At 41.0% G+C, this 22,005-nt stretch overlaps 1 protein-coding gene across 1 annotated transcript in view; it reads left to right on the forward strand.

Moving 5' to 3' along the window:
• The window catches only part of C10H1orf21 (chromosome 10 C1orf21 homolog), a 227,892-nt gene that overhangs the window by 102,936 nt on the left and 102,951 nt on the right, over positions 1 to 22,005 (forward strand). Inside the window, exon 3 of the mRNA XM_059412763.1 lies at positions 10,957 to 11,051. Coding sequence (XP_059268746.1) covers positions 10,957 to 11,051 — 95 coding nt within the window. The remainder of the gene's footprint in view (positions 1 to 10,956; positions 11,052 to 22,005) is intronic.

A 22,005-nucleotide genomic window follows, 5' to 3' on the forward strand; every position in this document is an offset into this window, starting at 1 on the left:
GTGCCCCACTGATGCCTCACCAGTGCCCCACCAGCACCCATCAGCTGAATCCAAGATAAAGACTCCACTGTCTTAAAACTCTCTATGAATTCTCTCTCTGGCTCTTTCCCTGTCTTACTTTTGTGTTCTTCCTAACCTTCCTCTACCAACTGGCCCATTTCAAGATGTACATTCATTCTTCCTTTGCTGCAGCTTCTTTCAGAGAGAGGCAGAAAGCCTTGGATTACAGTGGTTGGAGACTCTTCAGAAGAGGTGGTTAAGGACAGTCCAAAGGACAGATAGTTGACCTGGTGGCCTCAGTGCTGGGCACTGGGGCAGCGAGTCTACCACCATTCAATTCAGAATAGAGGCTGACTCTTCAGTGGGACTTGCATATCAGGTCTTCCTGGACTGGTCCTATCAGCTCTTACCATTATTGTGCCCCCCCTGGAATGCTTCATGTCGGCCATATTGAATTGCTTGTAGTTCCCATTTGCCTCACTGGGCCTCTGTACTCACCGGCCTGTTGCCTGAACTTGTCCTTCTTCCCGACACTAGTGTTCCTCAGGACTCCACTGAGATATGTCACCTCCTCCAAGGCTCTCCCCAGCCTTTCTTAGCGGGTCTCACCCTTTTATCTCCCTTTTATCACAACCACCCCATACATAGCTATAGAGACTGTGTCCTTCCTTTCCTATTTTCCTGTGTCTTCCTCACCCACTCCTCCAGAAGAGGCTGTGCGCTCTTCAGAACAGGGACGCTTTCTCCTCCTAGACATAATGCCCAGGACTGAACAGTATATTCTCTGGCAGATCGTAGGTGCCCAGTAAATATGCTGAAGGAAAGAAACACAGAAGAGCAGCACAGGATACCCCCACACTTGACTCCAAGACAGAAAGCCACTAGTTCCTTCCACTTTCCCATGTCCAAACTGAAATCAAGGGTGTTTTTGCCCAGACCGTTTTAGTCCAGAAGTGTGTCCTAAATAGGTTTAGTTTTCAAAGAGCTCATAGCAGTCAGTAAGAAAAACAATATAACTCCAATAAGAAAAAAAGGGCAACAGATACAAAGTGATGCTTCGCATAGACGGAAGTACAAATGACTGATATCAACACATGGAAAAATGCTTGGTGTCCTCAAACTAAAATAAAAACTAGGTACCACTTCCACCCTTCAATTCGTTGCCTATTTTTGGAAAGGATAGTACCCTTTATGGACAAGGGTGCTGAAATGAGTTTTACACCACTGAAGCCAGACTAAATGGAATCAGCACCCCCAAGGCCTTTTCTCTCTGGTTTTCAAATACAAGCAAGCATTAGGTTTCACTAGAGAATGAGGATACAGTAGGCCTAGGAGAATTGCTCTTTGTGACATTAACGTGTGGGGATTTTGAAATCATGGGAGATATGTACAAATATGTACAATATTCCTACTTCCCCTAGTAGAACCCTCCAGGGCCAGACCTCTCCATGTCTATTCTCACACATATAAAGCCTAAACATGTAATTTTCTTGCTTGTTACTTTTGAACAACTCCTATTTTTAGATCATTAGCACATAATGTGTCAAACAATCTTAATTTGAAATCACTTTCCCTTTATTAGGTGGATTTGAAAAGAACTGAGAGTGTTTTCTATTAAATGTACCAAAGCCTTGTTTTGAAATGTTCAAAACATTTAGAATGGGCAGTTTATAATTACCCTAGAAATTGCTTAATAATAATTACATTGGAGAGGGCAAAATCACTTTCTACAAGCAAGGTACAGTAATTATCACTAAGGAACTGCCTGACTCAGAGAATGGATAATGGTCTATGAGCACCTTCAACCCGGTCTCTGGCTTGCCTAAGATTGTTCCAGATTTAGAATCAGCCCTGGTGAGGAATGGCCGAGTGGAATGGGGTCAGTCTGTGCGTGCTGAGGAATGTGCTTCGGATAGGATAGGACAGGGGCGCTGAGAGCATGAACCTTCCCCTCCAGACAGCCAGTTCTCCTTGGCACTTCCAGCTACATCCGTAACCCCTGCATTGCTTGTCACAGAACCTAGCACACAGCAGCTTCTTAGATACACCCAGTACGAGCTCTCAAGAGGGGGAGGGTTTAGAAGTGCAGGAGGGTTAGCTATGCTGAAGTCATCAAAGTTTTCACTCTTCTCTGCTCTGCAGTGAAAATTCTATTCAACCAGCAGATATCAGGCCCCGACCCACTGCTGCAAAAATAAGAAACACAAAATATGTTGTAAGAAGAGGATGACAGGAGGGGTGAGGCAAGTTCAGAAGCAGAGCCCAGTGAGATACAAGCATGCTTCATTTCATTTTATTGTGCTTTATTGCACTTTGCACTTTGCAGATTTTTTTTTTTTTTTAACAAATCAAAGGTCTGTGGCAACCCTGCCTCCAGCAAGTCTGTTGGCACCATTTTCCAATAGCATTTGCTCACTTTGTGTCTCTGGGTCACATTCTGGTAATTCTTGGAATATTTCAAACCTCATCGTTATTATGTTTGTCATGATGATATGTGATCAGTGATCTCGATGCTACTATTTGTCATTGTTTGGGGCACCACAGGCCACACCCATGTACGATGGGGATGTCATCGGTAAATGCTGTGTGTATTCTGAGTGCTTTATTGACCAGCCATCAGTGGGGGATATCCCCCACGTCCCTCCCCATCCCTGGGCCTCCCTAGCCCCTGAGACACAATATTGAAATTGGGGCAGTGGATATCCCAACTGCCCTCCAAGTCTTTGAGTGTAAGGAAGAGTCACAGGTTTCTCACTTGAAATCAAACACTGAAAGTGCTTAAGCTTAGGAGGAAGGCACGTCAAGAGACAAGATAGGCTGGAAGCCAGGCCTCTTGCACCAAATAGCCACATCGTGAATGCAAAGGAAAGGTTCTTGAAGGGAATTAAAAGTGCTGTACTCCGGGAACACACAAATGATAAGTGTAGCAGCCTTACTGTTGTGATGGAGGAAGTTGGAGTGGTTTGCATAGAAGATCCAAGCAGCCACAGCATTCCCTTAAGCCAAAGCTTAATCCAGAGCAAGACCCTAACTCTCTTCCATTCTATGAAGACTGAGGAAGCTGCAGAAGAAAAGTTGGAAGCTAGCAGAAGTTAGTTCATGATGTGAGGCATAAGGAGAGAAGCCATCTTCATAACAAAAGTGCAGGAGGAAGCCACAGGCGCTGATGGTGAAGCTGTACCAAGTTATCCAGAAGATCTAGCTGTGATAATCAATGAAGGTGGCTACACGATACAACAGATTTCCAGTGTAGATGTGACAGCCTTCTGGGTGCCAGCTAGCACGTTCATAGCTAGAGAGGAGAAGTCAGTTCCTGCCTTCAAAGCTTCCAGGGACAGGCTGACTCTTGTTAGGGACTCATGCAGCTGGTGACTTGAAGTTGAAGCCAGTGCTCATTTCACATTCCGAAAATCCCTGGCTCTTAAGAACTATGCTAAATATACTCAGCCCATGCTCTAGAAATGAAACAACAAATCTTGGATGACAAGCACATCTGTTTATAACATGTTTACTATTTTAAGCCCATTATTGAGATCTGCTCAGAAAAAAAAAGTTTTTGTTTTTGTTTTCAAAATATTAGCACTCATTGACGTTATACTTGCTCACCCAGGAGCTCTAGTGGAGACATAAAATGAGACGAATGTTGTTTTTAATGTCAGCTAACACATCCATTCTGCAGTCTGTGGATCAAGGAATAATTTTGACTTTCAAGTCTTATCACTTAAGGAATACATTTCATAGGGCTGTAACTCCCATAGAGAGATGGGTTTTCTGATCTGGAAAAAGTAAGCTGAAAGCCTTCCGGAAAGGATTCTCCATTCTAGATGCCATTAAGAGCCTATGTGATTCATGGAAGAGGTCTAAATGCCAACAGGAACAGGATTTCGGAAAAAGTGATTGCAGTCCTCATGGATGACTTAGAAAGGGGCTTAAGACTTCAGAGGAGGAAGTGACTGCAGATGTGGTGAAATAGCAAGAGAACTAAAATTCGAAATGGAGCCTTACGATGGGACTGAATTACTACAATCTCATGATCAAAGTTGAGTGGCTAAGGAGCTGCTTACTATGAATGAGCAGTGTTTTCCTGAGATGGAATCTCCTCCTGGTGAAGATGCTGTGAAGCCTGTTGAAATGACAACAAAAGATAGATGGATGGATGGATGGATTCATAGACTGGTACATAGATACATAGATGGGAGGAAGGGTGGATGGATGGATAGATAGACACATATATACATGGATGGATGGATGGATAGATACATTTATACATGGATGGATGGATGGATGGATGGATGGATGGATGGATAGATATGTAGCTGGATGGATGGATGATTAGATAGACACATAGGTGGATGGATGGTTGGATAGATAAATACATAGACAGATGGATGGTTGGGTAGATGTGTGGATAGATAGAATATTACATAGCTTTAGTTGACAACAGCAGTGTTGGAGAGGATTGACTCTGATTTTGAAAGAAGTTCTACTTGTGTATAAAATGCTGTCAAGCAGCATTGCATGCTACAGAGAAATTGTTCATGAAAGGACGTTGCTTTTGAGGTGGCAGTCTTCTCTGCTGTCTTACTTTAAGAAATTGCCTAAGCTAACCCAGAGTTCAGCAGCCACCACCCCGATCAGTCAGCAGCCATCAACATCGAGTTCCACTCATAAAAAGATTCTGATTTGCTAAAAGCTCCAGATGATGATGAGCATTTTTTAGCAATGAAGTATTTTTATTTATTATTTTTCAAACGTCAATACATATTTTAGGAATTTTACATGTAATTCCTTCCACTGCCAATCACATAGTGCCTCCAAAGTCAAAATCATAATCTCCAAAGGAGCCCTTTTACAAAGAACGTTTGTTCAGTCCTGATTTGTCACATTTAGTCAATCCAGTTCTTTTGGTTGGACTTCCTTGACCTCCACCCAAATATGGACATCGCCTGTAATCTTTGGGATACAGTTTCTTTATGGTAGGGCCCTTGAAGTCAAATTGCAGGAAATATATTGATTGCTGTTTTGGCAAATGATCTAAACTTATTCCTCCTTAATTGTTTCTAATATTGAAAAATTGTGTTGCTTCCACTCTACCCCATGAACCCAGCAGAAAGTGTTACAGGTAGCAATAAAGTATTTCTAAGTTTAAGGTATGTACATTGGATTTTTTAGACCTAATGCTATTGTGTACTTAATAGACTATCATATAGTATAAACAATCTCTATATCTTCGTGGGGAACCGAAACATTTATTTGACTGACTTTATTACATATTTGCTTTATGGCAGTGGTCTGGAACTGAATCCACATTACGTCTGTGATGTGCCTGTATAGTTCAGGTACATTTTTAGCAATGTGCTAACATATAATAACAAATATTTAGCTAACATATATTGAGTACTTACTATAGACAAGGCGCTGTTTTATGTGACACCCTCAATGTCACATTGAGGACATCCATAAACCAAAAATGGACTTGAAAGCAGTTTCACACCCATTGCAATTGGATGCAAAAAAAAATGCAAAGAAGGGGATTTTTTTTTTCTTTTCATTTAGAGATGCTTTTTCTTCCTTGGAAAATCTAGCAGGAAAAAAAAAATGTAACCCTGAGACAAACAGGACTGAAGCATTCACTGATTAAGGGAAATAGTTATTCATGTATGAACTAAAGTCAGCTCTCTGCTTTTTTCTCTCTTTTTTAAAGAAGACTTTATTAAACACCTTCTGTGTGCCAGACAGTTTGAGTAACAACACAGGCGTAGTCCACTACGCCTGATGAACACCTGAGAAAGACCAGGGCTTAGCACCCAGCGGACGGTACATGATGTTTGTTGAGTGGAACCAGTGGAAGCAGGTGCCGCGGGTGAGCTGGAGTCTCCCGAAGTGAGAAGACATGTCTTCCCACGGCACTTGACCCACAGATCCATCTTTGGTTTGTAGTTTCAGAGAGTCTTGCCTCTTTGTCTACAGTTGCTTGTTTGTAGAGCCGCCTCTACTCTTCTGGCTGGAAAACAGTCATTCTGCCTGTTTTTAGTTGGGATCTCACTTGTTGCTCTTGGCCCTCAAGGTAGGCTATGCCAGGGGGGTGCCAATGGCAACTGTTGAATGAGGACATAAGGGAAGATAGAGAGGTGCCATTTTGTTGTACCCCTGTTTTCACTTAAATAATGATCACTTTTCTTTTCTCAGTCATAGAAGTTGTTTATTATTCTTTCAAAATTATTCTAACTGAAGTAATATGGTACTTTAGTTAGTATTTTGATTAAAGTAATACAGGTGCATGGCTGAAAAAACACTGAAGCCTTATTATGGATGATAAATGGATCATAAATCCCCTTCTCATTTCCTCTCTCTTCATTTGTTAATGCAGTTAGGTCACAATTTTTGGTTTAATTAATTAGTGATGTTTATATTATACCTTTTCTTTTTGTATCTTGATGGATTTTGTACGTTAGGAATAATATTCCCTGCAGAACCAGCAGAGCTTTCGAAAGCAGCAGCTAACATATATGGAGTATTTACTATAGACAAGGCACTGTCTTCATGTATTAATTCATGTGACTCTGTGTGTGAGATTAGGTACTGTAGATATTCCCAATTTACCAATGAAGAAATCAGGGCACAGAAAGGATGAGTAACTTGCCCAGGGTTGTATGGCTAGGCATTCCGGCTCTAGAAGCCAAGCTTTTAGCCATTATGAATACTTGCTTCTTGAAAAAACCTACCAAGTAAGGAAATAAAGATCCTAAGCAAGAATTTGAAGTTGTACTGGGATTTTAAGGCTCAAATTTAGTTAGTTTGGGAGATAGGCTATTCAATGGGAGGAACCCCAGAGGAACAAGTGTCTGCCGTAAGGTTAGTATAGTTGTTTTCTTTCCAGTGGCTTATGTTTATAAATACTTCTTGCAATATCTTTCCCAAGCTCTCATGTTCTCCCGAGCATATCATAATTGTCTACCAGAGAATCTTCATGCAGATTCTGGATAAAGAGGCAATCCAGAGCGTTCAGTTAAGATGCCCAGATGTTGGACATTCTTAATGTGAGGACGTTAACACGGACATTAACACAGAATTTTTGAAATTGGAACAGTCCTGGAAAACAAATTTATTACCACATTTGTGTCATTGATCAAAAGAAGACTGGGCAAGAAGGTATGAAAGCAGATGCAAATTTCACCATTTTAGCAAACAACTGTAAGATCCCTTCTTGCTAGAGAGAATAGCATATAAGGCATTCTGGCTTTCTTCCTTCCCCATCTAATGTATACATCTGTGAAAACTTAACTTTTTTTTTTTTTAATAATTCTGGCATTATAAACTCACTCCAGCACTTCTCTCCATCTAACAGCCTCATCTGAAAGCCCGTTGGCTTGATTATAAAGGTAAAACTTATGGCAAAACTTGGGAGAATTAGGATAGGGCCAGTGAGTTGTTGATGACGGAAGAATTGACAGGATCCAGAAAATGGGATGAGTCCATACTGCCTAAAGCATGTACCGCCGGCTGATCCCTTCCTAGCTCTAAAAGCTCTAATACTGTATACACATACAAATACACACACACACAATATATATATATATATATATATATATGAACTGTACATCAAAATGAAGCCCACAGATTTGGTGGGAAACGGTATCTTCATGCCAGAGCCATCGCAAAAACAATCCGGCCCCTCTCTGATGTAGGATGGGGAATATAATGCTAAAAATATCACCAGTGCATTGCTTTTACCCCAGAATTATTTTGACTAGCACAGCTTGCGACTGTTTACATAGAGAGAAGGGGGAACAGGTTCGGAACGGGGTGTCAGCCTCCTGTTCCTGACGTGCATTTTAATAGGCCACCTGACAAGATCAACAGGAAGAAAAGAAAAATTGTGAACAGGTGTGAGGGAGCCAGAGGAAGATGGTCCTGCCTTTTCCTCCTCTTAATCAAGTTGGCATATTGTCTGATGCCAGGACATTCTGGCTTCTACCGGTGGCTGTGCTAATTGCCTCCAGTGTGGGGCTTAGATGAAGGTGGCCCAGAGTCCTACACTGACTCCCCTGTGCCTTAAACAAAGGAAAACGGGATTTTTGCCTGGCTGGTGCACTGTCAGAACCCGAAACGCTCCATCCGTCGGCGCTGAGGCTTGCTGGCAAGTGCTGTTCCCGACGGCTGCATCGCCATGGAAATGTGTGACACGTTTGTTGATGAGTTGTCTGTTTCCAGATGGACAGCTTCATTCCCAGCCTCTGAGAAATGTAACAGACCTTTTTTTTTTTTTTTAAAGTATTTGCTTTGTACAAATTGTGGTTTATTGAAGGGTCTTGCTGGCTTTTTTGTTGTTCTTTTATACCACAATGGATTTTGTGCAGTGTGTTGTGTAAGTAATAATGATAGGTCTGGCTTTGTAGTCGTGGCTGTTTGTTTTTTCTTTCTTTGTGTTCCGCATCGGCCAGCCAGCCGTGGTTGTTAATGACACGCTAAAACCTGTCCTCTTTCTGAATTGATGATGATTCTGCCTTGATGTTTAAAAAAAAAAAAAGCCTGTATTTGGGATAATGCTGCTTTGAAAGTCATGTCGCCAGCAGGTTTCCCATTTCGTTGAAGAAATATATTAGGAAAATATTAATAGGTTGTCTACTACTTTCAATTCAGTTACGTTCCCTGGAGGGTAAAAAAGCAAATGAAGACGGAATGTTGCTGGACGGCCCAGAGAGTGTGGCCTGGGGGCCGTGGCTTAGTGGGTGAGGGGAAGGGGCAGGGCAAGGGTCGATCTTCTCCGGGACAGACCCGTGGCCATGCGGTGGGCAAAGTACCATCTTTCAGAAGTTCTGCTTAGGTCCTAAAATGTTGTGCTTTCCTTGTGCTATCACCTGAGGGGTAGCATCCTACAGACAGTCATAGAAATCCATTGAAATTAGGTTTAAAAGCTATGTGCGTGTCTGTATAATTTATATGTAAATAGAGACCAGAAGTAATTAAGATCACAGTTCAGTCCAGTGAAATGTTAGTATTTATCCAAGTGAACCATGGTTTATAAATATTAACGCCCCAAATTGAAGTTAGGGAGGCTCATCTCTAGCTTTTTTTCTTTTTAACCTTTATTTTTATCTCTGTGTAATTATATTGGAGGCATAATTTGTCGATGTCTTTTTTTTTTTTTTTAATTAACAAGTGCTTTTCTAACTTCTGAGTAAGTAATCCTTAATTAAATGTGTCCATTTTGTTCATTTACTTTCATTTTTTTCCTCTGGAAGCCAAATTGGAATGTGAAATTCTTCTGTGTTGTGACTGTGGATCAGAGCTCACCGATTAACTAGTTAATACATTTAGGCATTTAGGACTGCGTATTCCTGAAGGGCTCATTACTGTAACCTCACACTGGTCTTCCTAATTTCTTCAGAAAGAAGCAGAATCAATAACTACCTTGAATTGTCAGGTGGAATAAAATAATTGGCTTAGCCATGACCACAGAATCTTTATTCAGATACAAGCAAACATACTACTTTCCTAAGGATGATCATTTTGAGAAATATTTGAACAGTACAATTACTTGGGGAAATGTTACTTTAGCAAACCTCTTGGGGGAAGGAGGTAGTGTGTTGACGGTTATTACATTACAACTTCCTGGACTGAAATGCAGACTCCCTTGGCGATAAACGTCTGTCTTTCAGGTCGACCATCATGGGCACTATTCCATGCCTATGCTAGGCAACCGTGGCATTTTCCACTTGCACAATTTCTGTGATTTTTCCAACAAATTAGAGATGACTCGAAGTCACACCTATTTGGACCTTAGGGTTCCCAAGTCTTTTCCTGTTGACGGGAATCCGACAGAAGCATCATCGTCATTCCCAGACTGCTGCCCTGGAGAAGAGCTGTAGCTGTATGTTCTCCAGAGTTTGTCCTGTGCTATATACGAGACTGAGATTTATTGTACTCTCTCTCTCTGGCTGTTGGGAAGTTGAGATCCCATTACCTACAGGCCCACAACCTCTCCAGTCTGCAGTGATATACCTATGAGCTCCCTTAAATTCTGTGGCTCTTCCTATGCCTCTGACTGTACAGAGATTAAAGTGTGTGTGTGTGTGTGTGTGTGCACGTGTGCATGCACATATGCACACATGTGTGTAGTGTATGAAGTGATTGCAGACTGCTCCATATTTAATATGGGGATCACAAGTAGGAAAATTTCAGTCCCCTATTTTTGGTATCTATTTTTTGGTCAGTTAAACTCTTTAGTCTTTTTTCTTTTTTAATTTATTTTTTATAAACATATATTTTTATCCCCAGGGGTACAGGTCTGTGAATCGCCAGGTTTACACACTTCACAGCACTCACCAAAGCACATACCATGTGTCCATGTGTCACCCAATGTCCATAACCCCACCTTCCTTCTCCCAACCCCCCTCCCCCCAGCAACCCTCAGTTTGTTTTGTGAGATTAAGAGTCACTTATGGTTTGTCTCCCTCCCAATCCCATCTTGTTTCATTTATTCTTCTTAAACTCTTTAGTCTTAAGCAATATTTCGTTTTTGCAAAAGAGGGAAATTAAGGTTTGTGTGTCTTGCTGAAAGTTACTGCCACAGGCATTTTGAACTAATGTTCTCATGGAGAAGAAACTTCCTTAGACCATTATGTGAAGTGCCCTGTTATGTGCCAGTTCCAGATAGTCTTTAAAGGCAGAATAACTTCTGTTTCCTCTGCTGCCCTTTGCTCTCTATGAAGGGACCAAGCAATGCCATGTTCATTAGCTGCCTTCATGGTGCCGGGCTCTTTCCAATGGGCAGAGGAGAGCACCTTCTAGAAAGAGGCTGGTTAAGCATCTTCCGGATTGTTTCAAATGAACCACATCGAAGGCTGCAGGGAAAGGGCTCTGACAAATTACGCTCCTGGGGGCTTTTCTCAGTGACACTTTTCTACTGTTGTGAAAAAGTTATAAAATGTCTTTTCTCTTTTTGGTGCTCAGACGAGTATAGGATCAAACCGGTGGAAGAGGTCAAGTACATGAAAAATGGGGCAGAAGAGGAGCAGAAAATAGCAGCCAGGAACCAAGAAAACTTGGTAAGATTGCATTTCTCATATAACAGTGAATTTTGGTGACACCATTGTAATAAAATCTGCACTGCCTGTTTCAGCTATAACTTACACACCGGCACAAGATTTCTTGAAAATAATGTTGCTATTTATAGCTTGCCTGGAAGCCACTCCATCACTCCTGTATCCTGTTTGTTCCTGAATAAGCCCTTTTTTAATCTTGATAGGGAACACTCCAGGGGGAAATATGGTAAAGTTATTAGCGTCTTAAAATGGTTAACTGTGAAGGAAAAGGCGTGCAGTAGGATTGAGATTTATTGGGGGGAGGACTCATATATGTTTTTCTTTTTCTCCACCTCTTCCACTCATCGAATGAACGGCTAAGCTTCATTACTCAGGACACGGAGGGTTGTGGATAAAGTTGTCTTGGAGAGGAAAAGGATGTACTTTTAAGATAGGTCTCTACCATGCTTGCGTAATGTCCATTTCGTAGAGCAGGTCATCAATCCCCTGGGTAGAGATTTCTGTAACTACTATAATAACAAATTAATGTTGGAAGCAAGTAAAGTGAAAATTATTTTGAAACAAACTTCTTTCTCAGTTTAATTCCAGTATTAAAATATGCTGTCCCTGAAGTTTCAAATATGTTGGAAAATATTACAAAATTATGAGGTCATAATGAATTATACTGAAGGCACCTAAGAAATAGTGCTTTAGAAGTTTCACATTTAATGGTACAATTCTTCTCTAAAATCTGAAACAAAATTAACCTAAATTACAAAACTGACTGACATTCTCTTAGCTTCTCTCTCTCTCTCTCTCTCTTCGTAAGTTATAGGCTGAGATCTCTCATCAGTTTTTTAATCTGAGCCTGGTTGGCCGTAATTTCTATTTTATATAACTTGATCATTTTATATTTATATTTTATATCACTTTTATATCACTCTGTCCAGCTCTGAATTTCATTTTCTAACTTACCTACATAAATATAAATCCCATCTCATCATTACTTTTTCCATATATCAAACCTAATGCTTAAAATAAAAATCTTAAAAAAAAAAAAGGGTCCCTACCAAAATTGTCGGCACTTCACCCTCACGGTGTTAAGGGCATTGGGGCTTTTGAGTGAATGTGAGAGCTGCGGCGGTCTGAAACAAAGTTTTCTCATGCAGTTCAGTAGATGTATTAAAACCTCATGTTCCATCTCTGTGAAAACGTTTAGTTAATGCCGCTTTCGCTGATTTCTTAAAAAACGTTAAAAACTGTTATGAATGTGCATTTATTCAGTTGTGTTAGAGCAACATGGTTTTTGCCTTTTATTTTGGGGTTAGTTATTTGCTCTGTTTTTCATGTTTGAGTGGATATATTTTTAAGAAGCTTAAAACGTCATAAGGTGTTTTCACTTGAACTTAAACTCCTTTTTCCATTATGTGCTTTGTTTTTGTTTTTGTGCTTTCTGCTACAGCAGAGGGGGTTGGCCAGTGCTCCTGATGAGTATTTCAGGCTGTCATTTTCCATGATACATTATTGAACATAATGGGCTAATTCTTTTCTCCTCTGTTCTTCTCTGAACATCTGATCTACACCTTGAAATACTGAAATCACTAACAACTATGTACTTTAGATCATTATGAAACAGTGGAAATACTCTGTAATGAAATTTTGCTTCATAAATGGGATTTGGATCTTAACGTATTGCTTGAGTCACAGAAATTCATCATACATATGGTCTGTTTTTAACATTAGCACTTAGATCTAGAAAACAGTAGCTATGACTAATAGTGGGAGTTACTGTGATCTGACTTTTTATATTCATTTTTTCTAACTTTGAGCAGATAAATAAATGACCCAAGGAGTTGAAGCATCAATTGGTATTTTTCTACTTCGTTTTACTAAAGATCAGACTTTGTCCTTGCTTCATATAATTTCATCTGGAGTTAATAAATCTCATCTTTAATATTTCCATTGGAGGAAGAGACACTGGTGATTGGGCTGGCAGTGGTGTTCCTTGGATCTGACACTGGAGTCCATCCCTGATTAGCATACTTGTATCTCCGAAACCCTAAGGGAAGCAACGACTCGTATCTTACAGTGTGCGACTTTTTCCTCAATGTGCCCTCATCATATTTAAGACCGTTACAACTTTTTCCTTCTCTCCCGTTTTGCAGTCTCTCAGCTCCTTGGTGCTAATATATTCTTTTACAGTACTTAGCCAGAATTGGCACAAGTGCTCTTCTATGCAGACTGAATGAAAATTCAAAAAGAGAGACATTTCTGGGTTTGTTTTTTGTTTTTTGTTTTTCTAATTTGTAGACTATCTGTGACAACCCTCACACCCCTTGTCTGCCAACCAATCAGAGTCCAGACCACCAACCAGAGTTTTTGAGTGTGTAAAGACTTGCATGGAGAAGGGGGAGTAAGTGGTTTTCTTTGATTCGAGCTTTCTAGATAGCTTTCCAAAATTAAATGATTATTCAGTAGTCTGCTAGTATATTATCTTTGTCATCTCTTCTGTCCTTTGGGATGCATAGTCGAGTATGGACCTGGCGTGTTGTTTGAGAAAAAACAAATAGGTCTCTTAAATTTGAGGCTTACATTGAGGTAGATGAAATAGATGTAATAATTCTTTATTTTTCCATCCATTAAAATAATATAAAAGACAAGAAGTTCTTGTTTTTAGTATTTTTAGAAGCTTTCTTTTTTCTTTTAACTCAGACTGTTAAAATTAAGGGGCTCAGTAAACTCAGTCCAGATAGGGTGCCATGATGGTGACAACCATGGTGGGCTCTGGAGGCAGAAACTGCCTGAGTTCAGATCTCAGCTCTGCCAGTTGCTCAGTGTGGGGTCAAGTTACTTCACTTCCCTGCACCTCTTGCCCATAAAGTGGGGGAAAAGCCGGGCCTCATGGTGCTGGGGTGAGGACTACATGAGATGGGCATTGTAGGGCTTGGAGTACAAAGTCTGGCACATGATAAGCACCTAGTACGAGTTAGGCATTATCATATAAAATTAAAGGAAAAGAATGTTAGGGTCAGTGTTTCTTTCCTTTTTCTTTTGTGTTAATTGGTGAGAAATTTCTAAGTGAATATTTTAGGTTAATGCTAGTATTACATGTATTTTGAAAAATCTTGCTCTGGAACTGGGAAGTTATTTAAATAAATCTGTTTCAGTCACCTGTTATGTATAAGGCCCTTGGTTGTATCAAGAGACACAGCAATACTTAAAGTCACTGTCCTCAAAGAGCTTACAGCAAAGTTTAGAGAACAGTTCAGCTCTAACAAATATTTGATTGATTACCTATAGGTACAAGGCTCTGTACTAGACTCTGCCAAAAACACAAAATAAGGAAACTACTGACCCTTATCTTAAGGTACTTTATGGCAGTATACAAGGTAAATACCAAAGGACTATAAATAAAACAGGATTAAATGCATCAAGCAAACAAGATTGATTCCAAGAAGGCAATACAAAGTGCTGCTACTATCAAAGGAGGCAGCCATCCCGTCTGTTGGGGTGTCTGGACCTACTTCACAAAAGCTGGTGTTTGCGGTGGGCCTCGAAGGATAGAATGAGGAAGGCCGGCCCAGGCAGAAGTGACAGAGATGGAAAATGCAAGGTGTATTTAATGAAAAGTGTGTAGTCCTGTTTGATTGGGGAGGACAAGGTGTCAGTAGGACAGCAGTGGGACGTTACAACCAAAATGTAAATGGCGTATTAGGTAGAGCCTTCAAGTCTAGCCAAGAGGTCTGAGTGAATTCCATGGATGGTATGGAACTTGGAAGGTTTCAAGCAAAGAGTGAGAGCATGAATCAGGAAAGTTTATGAGGCAGCAGTGGGTGTTGTATGAATTGGTGTGCGGTGCCGAGGTTGGAGACCATTTATGATAGCTTTTGCAAGAGACAGAGAACCTGAAGCAAGATGGTGGCCAAGAGAATAGAAAAGATTTGGACAAAGTTGCAGTAGAAGCAACAAGAGTTAACAGCTAATATTATAGACGTTAAAGGAAGGCAGAGGAATCGGAAGATCATAGTAATGCCCGTGCCAGCGGGGGGAAGAGGACTGGTAGATGTGAGAATAAATAATGACCCCAAATGAAATGGGAAAATCACTTGGGAAGATAAGGTGTGATGAAAATACAAGATGTTTTTTCCTTCCCTCCCTTTCATTTCATTCACCCTTAAAAGATATCACAGGGTAGTCCACGAGAGAGAAAGTGAAACCGCTGATCACACAGAAATGTCATGAGTCCAGTAGAGAAAGCCCGTATGGCCTGGGTCCTTAGACTCTAGGCTTTGGAGGACTCAGAGGTGCATCAGGCATGAATCTCACCCGAGACAGCTCACTCTCCAGTAGCAGACTGAAGGCATGTGACCTGAATGACCATAAAAATCCAAGGCACACTTAATGCAGAGGTTGGTTTTGAGTAAGCCAAGCTGTAGGAACTTGCAGAACGTCCATGTGGGGGAATCTAGCAAAGGAGAAAAATGAGGGTGTGGAGCTTGGGAGCATCGCCTGGGACATGTTGGGTGTTTGGTGTGTTTTTGTTTGCTGGAATGGGTGGATGAGTGAGTGGACAGGAGTAGCTGAACCTCTGAGTGACAGCAGTTGGCACCGCTTAGTTCCTCAGGAGTGTTCAGATCTCCAGTTGCTCAAGCCCTTTGGCCACAGTTTCTATGGACGGAGGAGATTATGCGGCTTCTTTGAGGTTGATGAATCCTTTATAGGTCAGTCCTTTGTGTATCCTCAGTGCAAAGATGTGCATTTGTCCCAATTTTCATCATTGTTAAACATCTGTATATTCCACTTTACTTCTCTCAGACTTTAATTCCTTCTTCAGGAAGGTGATGTGAAATCGTTGCATTGGCTTTGATCAGATAGAGCTATGTCTCAGTCGAGAGCCGACCTTCATTGTTTCTAGCTTTATCATTTTGGTCAAACATCTAAAACTTCTGAACTTTGAGTTCCTCATCTGGGGCCTTGTAAGAGCAAAACAATTGATGTATTAGAAGAAACATAAAAAAACATGTGTAGAATCTTAGCAAAGACCTAGAAAATGAATAGCAAAAGCTAAGAAGAAAGAAAAGTAGTGTATTTCATTAGATTAAAATTAAATGCTTCTGCGAAACAGAATAACTACAAAAAAGTAGTTAATAGATAGGCAACAGACTGGGAGAAAATATTTATGACCTCTAAAAGGCAAAAGGTTAATCAATATGAGGTTTTTAAAGAACGCTTATAAATAATTAAGAAAAAGATAATCCACGAGAAAAGCAGGTACATGAAATGAACAGAAACAGATGGTTCGCAGTAGAGGATATTGGGCAATAAGCATATGAAAAGATGTTCCACATCACTGGTACAATAGACACTCTCTATCCAACTTGCTGCATAAGAAGATTCTCATAAATCCCTCTCCGAAAGACGCTGACTGCCGCCCACGGCGTGCTCGCTCCATTGGCTCTTGGGCTACTGTCTAGAACACCTCTGTGCCTGTGCTCCTGCAGTTAAATGTGTTTTCTAAGAGCCCGTGTGATGGTTCCCAAATCTGTTTATACTGGTTGAATGTCATTGTAATTATGTAATTTATTAAGTAATATGTAAACCACTGAAACACAAGTGTGGAAAGAAGAGCTGTTTCATTGAAAATTAAATTAAATGCTTTAGAAAGTCTTGATGAAAGCACATACTAAAAAGCTTGCTGTTAAATTAAATAAAATTAAATTCTGCACTTGGATTATTTCACAACATCTTTACATTCTCACTTCAGTTACGAAACCAAACCAGGGGATCTCAGATGTGCTTATAAGGATGTGGTTAGGGGCGCCTGGGTGGCTCAGTCGTTACGCACCTGCCTTCAGCTCAGGTCATGATCCCGGGGTCCTGGGATTGAGCCCCACATCGGGCTCCCTGCTCGGCACAAGTCTGCCTCTCCCTCTCCCACTCCCCCTGCTTGTGTTCCCTCTCTCACTATCTCTCTCTCTCTCTGTCAAACAGATGAATGAAATCTTTAAAAATAAAAAAAAAATAAGCGTGTGATTAGTCCAGAAGGTACACATGGAACATCTGTACGTGGCTCCCTTACTTAGAGCAGAAGCCTTGTTCTTACGTCAAAAGATGAAAGGAAATGAACATCCTTGTATTTTAAAATAAAATCATATGCTTAATGTATCTTTACATTTTTATCTTGTCCTGCTTTAACTCACTTCACCATTTAATTACCAGTCCGGATGGCATTGCCTAATATAACTTCTATTTTAATCAGGAAAATGCAAATTAAAACGTGATTCCTTAGACTGGCAAAAATTCGAAGCTTTGATAATATCCGATTTTGGCATGGTTGTAGGAAAATAAGTATTCACATGCTGGTGGCCGACATCTTGGAGGACAACGTAGCAGAATCTATTAAAATTAGCACATGCATGCCCATGACCCAGCACTTCCACATCTTGGTATACACCCAAAGCAGCTATCTGTGTGCAAGAGGAAGCTTGCACAAGACTATTCACTTCAGCACCATTTCTACGGAAAAACTGGAACTAACCTTCATTCTTGTCTGTAGGAGAATGGTACAGCTATAATATACTAGACAGCAATTAGCAAAGCAGGAGGTAGAGCTTTAGGAATTGTCATGGAGAAATCTGCAAGTGGTGTAGTGGGACACCATTTAAGGTTTTTCTAATAAAACAGAATAGCAACACGCTACATTTTCTGTGAATGCTTACAGATGTTTAGGGATTTATAGAGAAACCTGCGTGGATGTGTCCCAAACCATTAACAGTAGGTACCTGGGTAATGGGGATGTGTTCATGCCAAAGCTCAGTTTCCTCCTCTGCAAAATGGGGATGATAATTGAACCCACTTTAGCAGGAAATTGTGAAAATTAAAGAAGCTATGCTTGTAAGTCAGCATGGTTTCTGGCACAGAAAATGCCATTGTTGGCTCGTGTCACCAGTGGGGCTGGATAACATAGGAAGGATGAGAAAGAATTGTATGCGGTGGTAAAAGGGGATTTTTTTTTTTTTTTACCCTTCAACTTAATGGTTTTAATTTTTTAAAGAAAATATGAGTATCTTATTTGTGTGATTTGAAGTTAATTTTTGAAAAGGGGAATGATAATAGCAAAGCTCAGATTTTGACTACTTGGGAATCTGTAATGTAAGTGGGGTTATGTCATTTTCCTCATTATCTTAAATAACCTCCGTTTTCTGTCATTTTCTGATGTTGCTTAACAAAAGGCAGTAGAAGAAAGCTTAGGGATCATCCAACTTCATTTATGTAGGTTAACTACGTATAAATAATTTAATAGGTAATTTACGTCACAGTTGGCAGTATTCAGTCCCTTCCTCCTCCAAAGTAAATATCTTGATTAATGAAAGGCATTCCAGTTTGAGTTTTAAAGTGCTTCCCCTTACTATTTGCTAAAACATTGTCTTGTTTTCCCTAACATCTGTCCCTCTTAAGTATCCTCCCTTAGGAGTTAATAAATTCTTTGATTATGGAGGGGTTTTTTTTTTTCATATTTATTTCCTAGATTTACCTATATTACAATGGCTTTTGAGTCACTATTTCCAGATATCTCGGTATGAGTGAGATTCTTCTGTACCCTATCACCTTTCTCACGGTTGGGTGAGCTTTTGACTTCATCCTTATCCATAGAGTTGAGGACTGGTCCGAGACGTGTTTGTCTAAGTCATCACTTCCTGAGCACAATCAAATGACACTATAAAAAGAATGTTCTAATATGTTTTAGCAGGAAAGGAGAGTGGAATCAGATTTATGTGTGGCTACATCCTCCTCCTGCTTGCTGAGTTTGTGAGAGCTTCCGTCTGTCTCTCCAGTGCATTAGATTTCCAGTGAATATCAGAGCATCCAATTCCAGAATTGAAAACTTGGGAGATTAGGAGATATCTTTGATTAGAGGAAATGCCCCAGAAACCACTGAGAGCTCTCTCTGGAGCAGTGGCTTCCAGCTGGCGAAAATCGGCAAGTCACCCTGCCTCAGCTCAAGAAGTTCCCTGTGGGCAGCCAGTGTTCTCCAAAGCACTGTAGTGATGGGCAGTCAGAAACCGGGGACAAGTCCGTGATTCCGTTTATAACTGTAAGTCAACAGGAGGCTAAGTGCTCAAGACCACAATCACCGTGTTACTCTAAATATTAGAGCATACCTGTAAGAAATAAACTTATGTGAGGGCACCTGGGTGGCTCAGTGGGTTAAGCCTCTGCCTTCAGCTCAGGTCATGATCTCAGGGTCCTGGGATCAAGCCCCGCATTGGGCTCTCTGCTCAGCAGGAAGCCTGCTTCTCCTCTCTTTCTCTCTGCCTGCCTCTCTGCCTACTTGTGATCTCTCTCTGTCAAATAAACAAATAAAATCTTTAAAAAAAAAAAAAAAAGAAATAAACTTATGTGAATGAACACTGCAAACTTTGAATCAATAATGTTTATTATACTAAGCTATAGACATTCCAATAAAGGCATTCTCCTAGTTGGGACCACTCTAAGAGTCCGCTTAAACTCTCACTTTTAACAAACACAACCGTGTTTACTTCTATGACTCTACAGAGCAGCTAATATAAGAGCAAAAGATCATGACTTTGAGTTGTCCCAATTTCCTAAGTTATTTAAACACTCTTAGCAATCTTAAGAATAAAGTAAAATAAACTGACAAGAATAAAGCTGATAGGGTTGCCTGGGTGGCTCAGTTGTTAAGTGTCTGCCTTTGGTTCAGGTCGTGATCCCAGGGTCCTAGGATTAGTCCTGCATTGGGCTCCCTGCTCAGCAGAGAGCCTGCTTCTCCCTCTCCCTCCGCCTGCTGCTCTGCCTACTTTTGCTATCTCTCTCAAATAAATAAATAAATAATCTTTACCCCCCCCGCACCCCCCAAAAAAGTAAAGCTGATATTCCAGACAAAGAGTCAACATCTGTGAAGTACCTCTTCTCTCTCCCCTCCGTCCTTCCAGGTAGAGGTTGGACTGGAGCTCAGGCTGGGGCTAGAATTGGGTGGGTTGTGGGGGACATCTGGACATGAGGTAGAGAATTTTTGGTTTATGGAAATACACTAGGACTAAAGGTTCCCAAACCAAAGTGAAGATGGAGAGTGGTTTGAGGGTATCTGACTTTAGACAAGAGAAGCCTCTTCCTAGAGCAGCTTCGGAAGCAGTCACATTAGCACAAGACCCCTCCCTAAAGTTCACCTGCTTCCAACCCAAGGACTCCCATTCTAATTCCCTCTTCTCTCGTGCATATGATGTTGACATCAGCCTCTGATTCTTCTGCAAAACTAGAGGATCACCTGAACCTTTTAGTTATTTTATTTTATTTTATTTTATTTTATTTTATTTTATTTTATTTTATTTTCTTGACAGAGGGAGACACAACGAGAGAGGAAACACAAGCAGGGGGAGTAGGAGAGGGAGAAGCAGGCTTCCTGCTGAACAGGGAGCCTGATACCAGGCTCTGTCCCAGGACAGTGAGATCAACTGAGCTGAAGGCAGGTGCTTAACAACTGAGCCACCCACGCACCCCAGACTTTTTGTTTCTTAAGGGAGTAACAGCTCTTTGACTCAGGGTTTGGGTAGTATCATTCCCTTTTACTATGTTTATTGTGGTGTAGAAGCGATCAGGGGCAAGAGTGCTACCTCTTCATCTCTCTTGGAGGACGTCCTTTTTGTGCTTCAGGAACCAGGCACATTCAAGGTCTTACAGATTCTACTGGCACTGGGGTGATTTGTTTTAGAGCAGAACAGAAGTAGAGTTTAATTCTCTAAGGATGAGGGATTTGTCGAATCAGCCTTCTAAGTTTCAAGTGTCATACGGAAGCACAGTTCCTGATTCAGGAACAGAACATTATGAGAATAAAAGAATGCCCACAGAAGTGCTTTGTAAACACAACGTGGAATGCAAATGATGGTGATTATTGTTGTTCCTCATTCAGAGGACACCTGGATGCCTTCCTCAGGCTCGTTGTTGTTCTACAGTAGAAACCCAAGGAAGGCCAGCCTATATCCTCATGGTGCCCTTCATTCTCCCGCGAGGAAGGGGCATCAAGTGTATACTCAGTTGACACAGACGTCGGTGAATCAGAGGTGGATGTTAGAGCAGCCACTGTAAAACGCCAGGCATAGCAAACTGTGACTGAAATTCTATTTCAAATGACTTTTCCTCTTTCCCATATTAATACACTGAATTGACCATATGTGGACGAACAGTCTTGGGGTCCTGGTACAACTTATTTCTTGAATAAATCCCTGTTTCAATGGACTCCACTCTCACTAGGCATTGTCTCTAACAGAATCTTGGAGGACAAGCAGCATGGCACAGGTGACCCTTACTGGGAGAGCCGAGCAGATTCCCAGAGCTGGCCTTGCCGCAGGGCCTTGAGGGAAATCAAGTTTTCACTGGCAGATGAGGTTGGGAAAGGGATTTCCAGCACCAGAACAGTGAGAGGAAGCAGGGAGACCCGGCATGGATAATGAGCGGGCAGGGAGGCCGATGGGGCGTGATGAAGTGTTCTGGTTAGTTGGTGTGTTTTAACTGCGGGTTTTTTTGTTTTTGTTTTGTTTCGTTTCCGTCAACCACGTTAATTTCTGGTTTACAGAGAGCCACAGGCTTTAGCCAGTTTGCGCATTTGTAACTACAGAATAAATGGAACAGACCTGCCTTGGTCTCATTTAAAGATTGGGAGTGTTGATTATGGCTTCCCTTTTCTCAGCATTGTTGCAAAATGTGATTGCTTTTAAATATGCTTTCCTCCGAGGCCAGGTGCTGGCTGAAAGTGGCGGAGCATCGTTACTCTTGACCTTCGCTTGCCTGGGAAAGGATAAGCTTCTAATGGATCCTCTGAAACTTTCCCTGTTTAACTTGAGCAAGTGGAGCAAGCACAAACAGTACCTTAAAGTTCGATCGTTGGCCTCGTCTTCAGGAACAGCACCTGATATTTCAGCAGAAAGTGGAAAGGAGCCATTTTCAAAGCCTGATTCTGTCT

Source organism: Mustela nigripes, chromosome 10 (assembly GCF_022355385.1).
Source record: "Mustela nigripes isolate SB6536 chromosome 10, MUSNIG.SB6536, whole genome shotgun sequence".
Lineage (NCBI taxonomy): Eukaryota > Metazoa > Chordata > Mammalia > Carnivora > Mustelidae > Mustela > Mustela nigripes.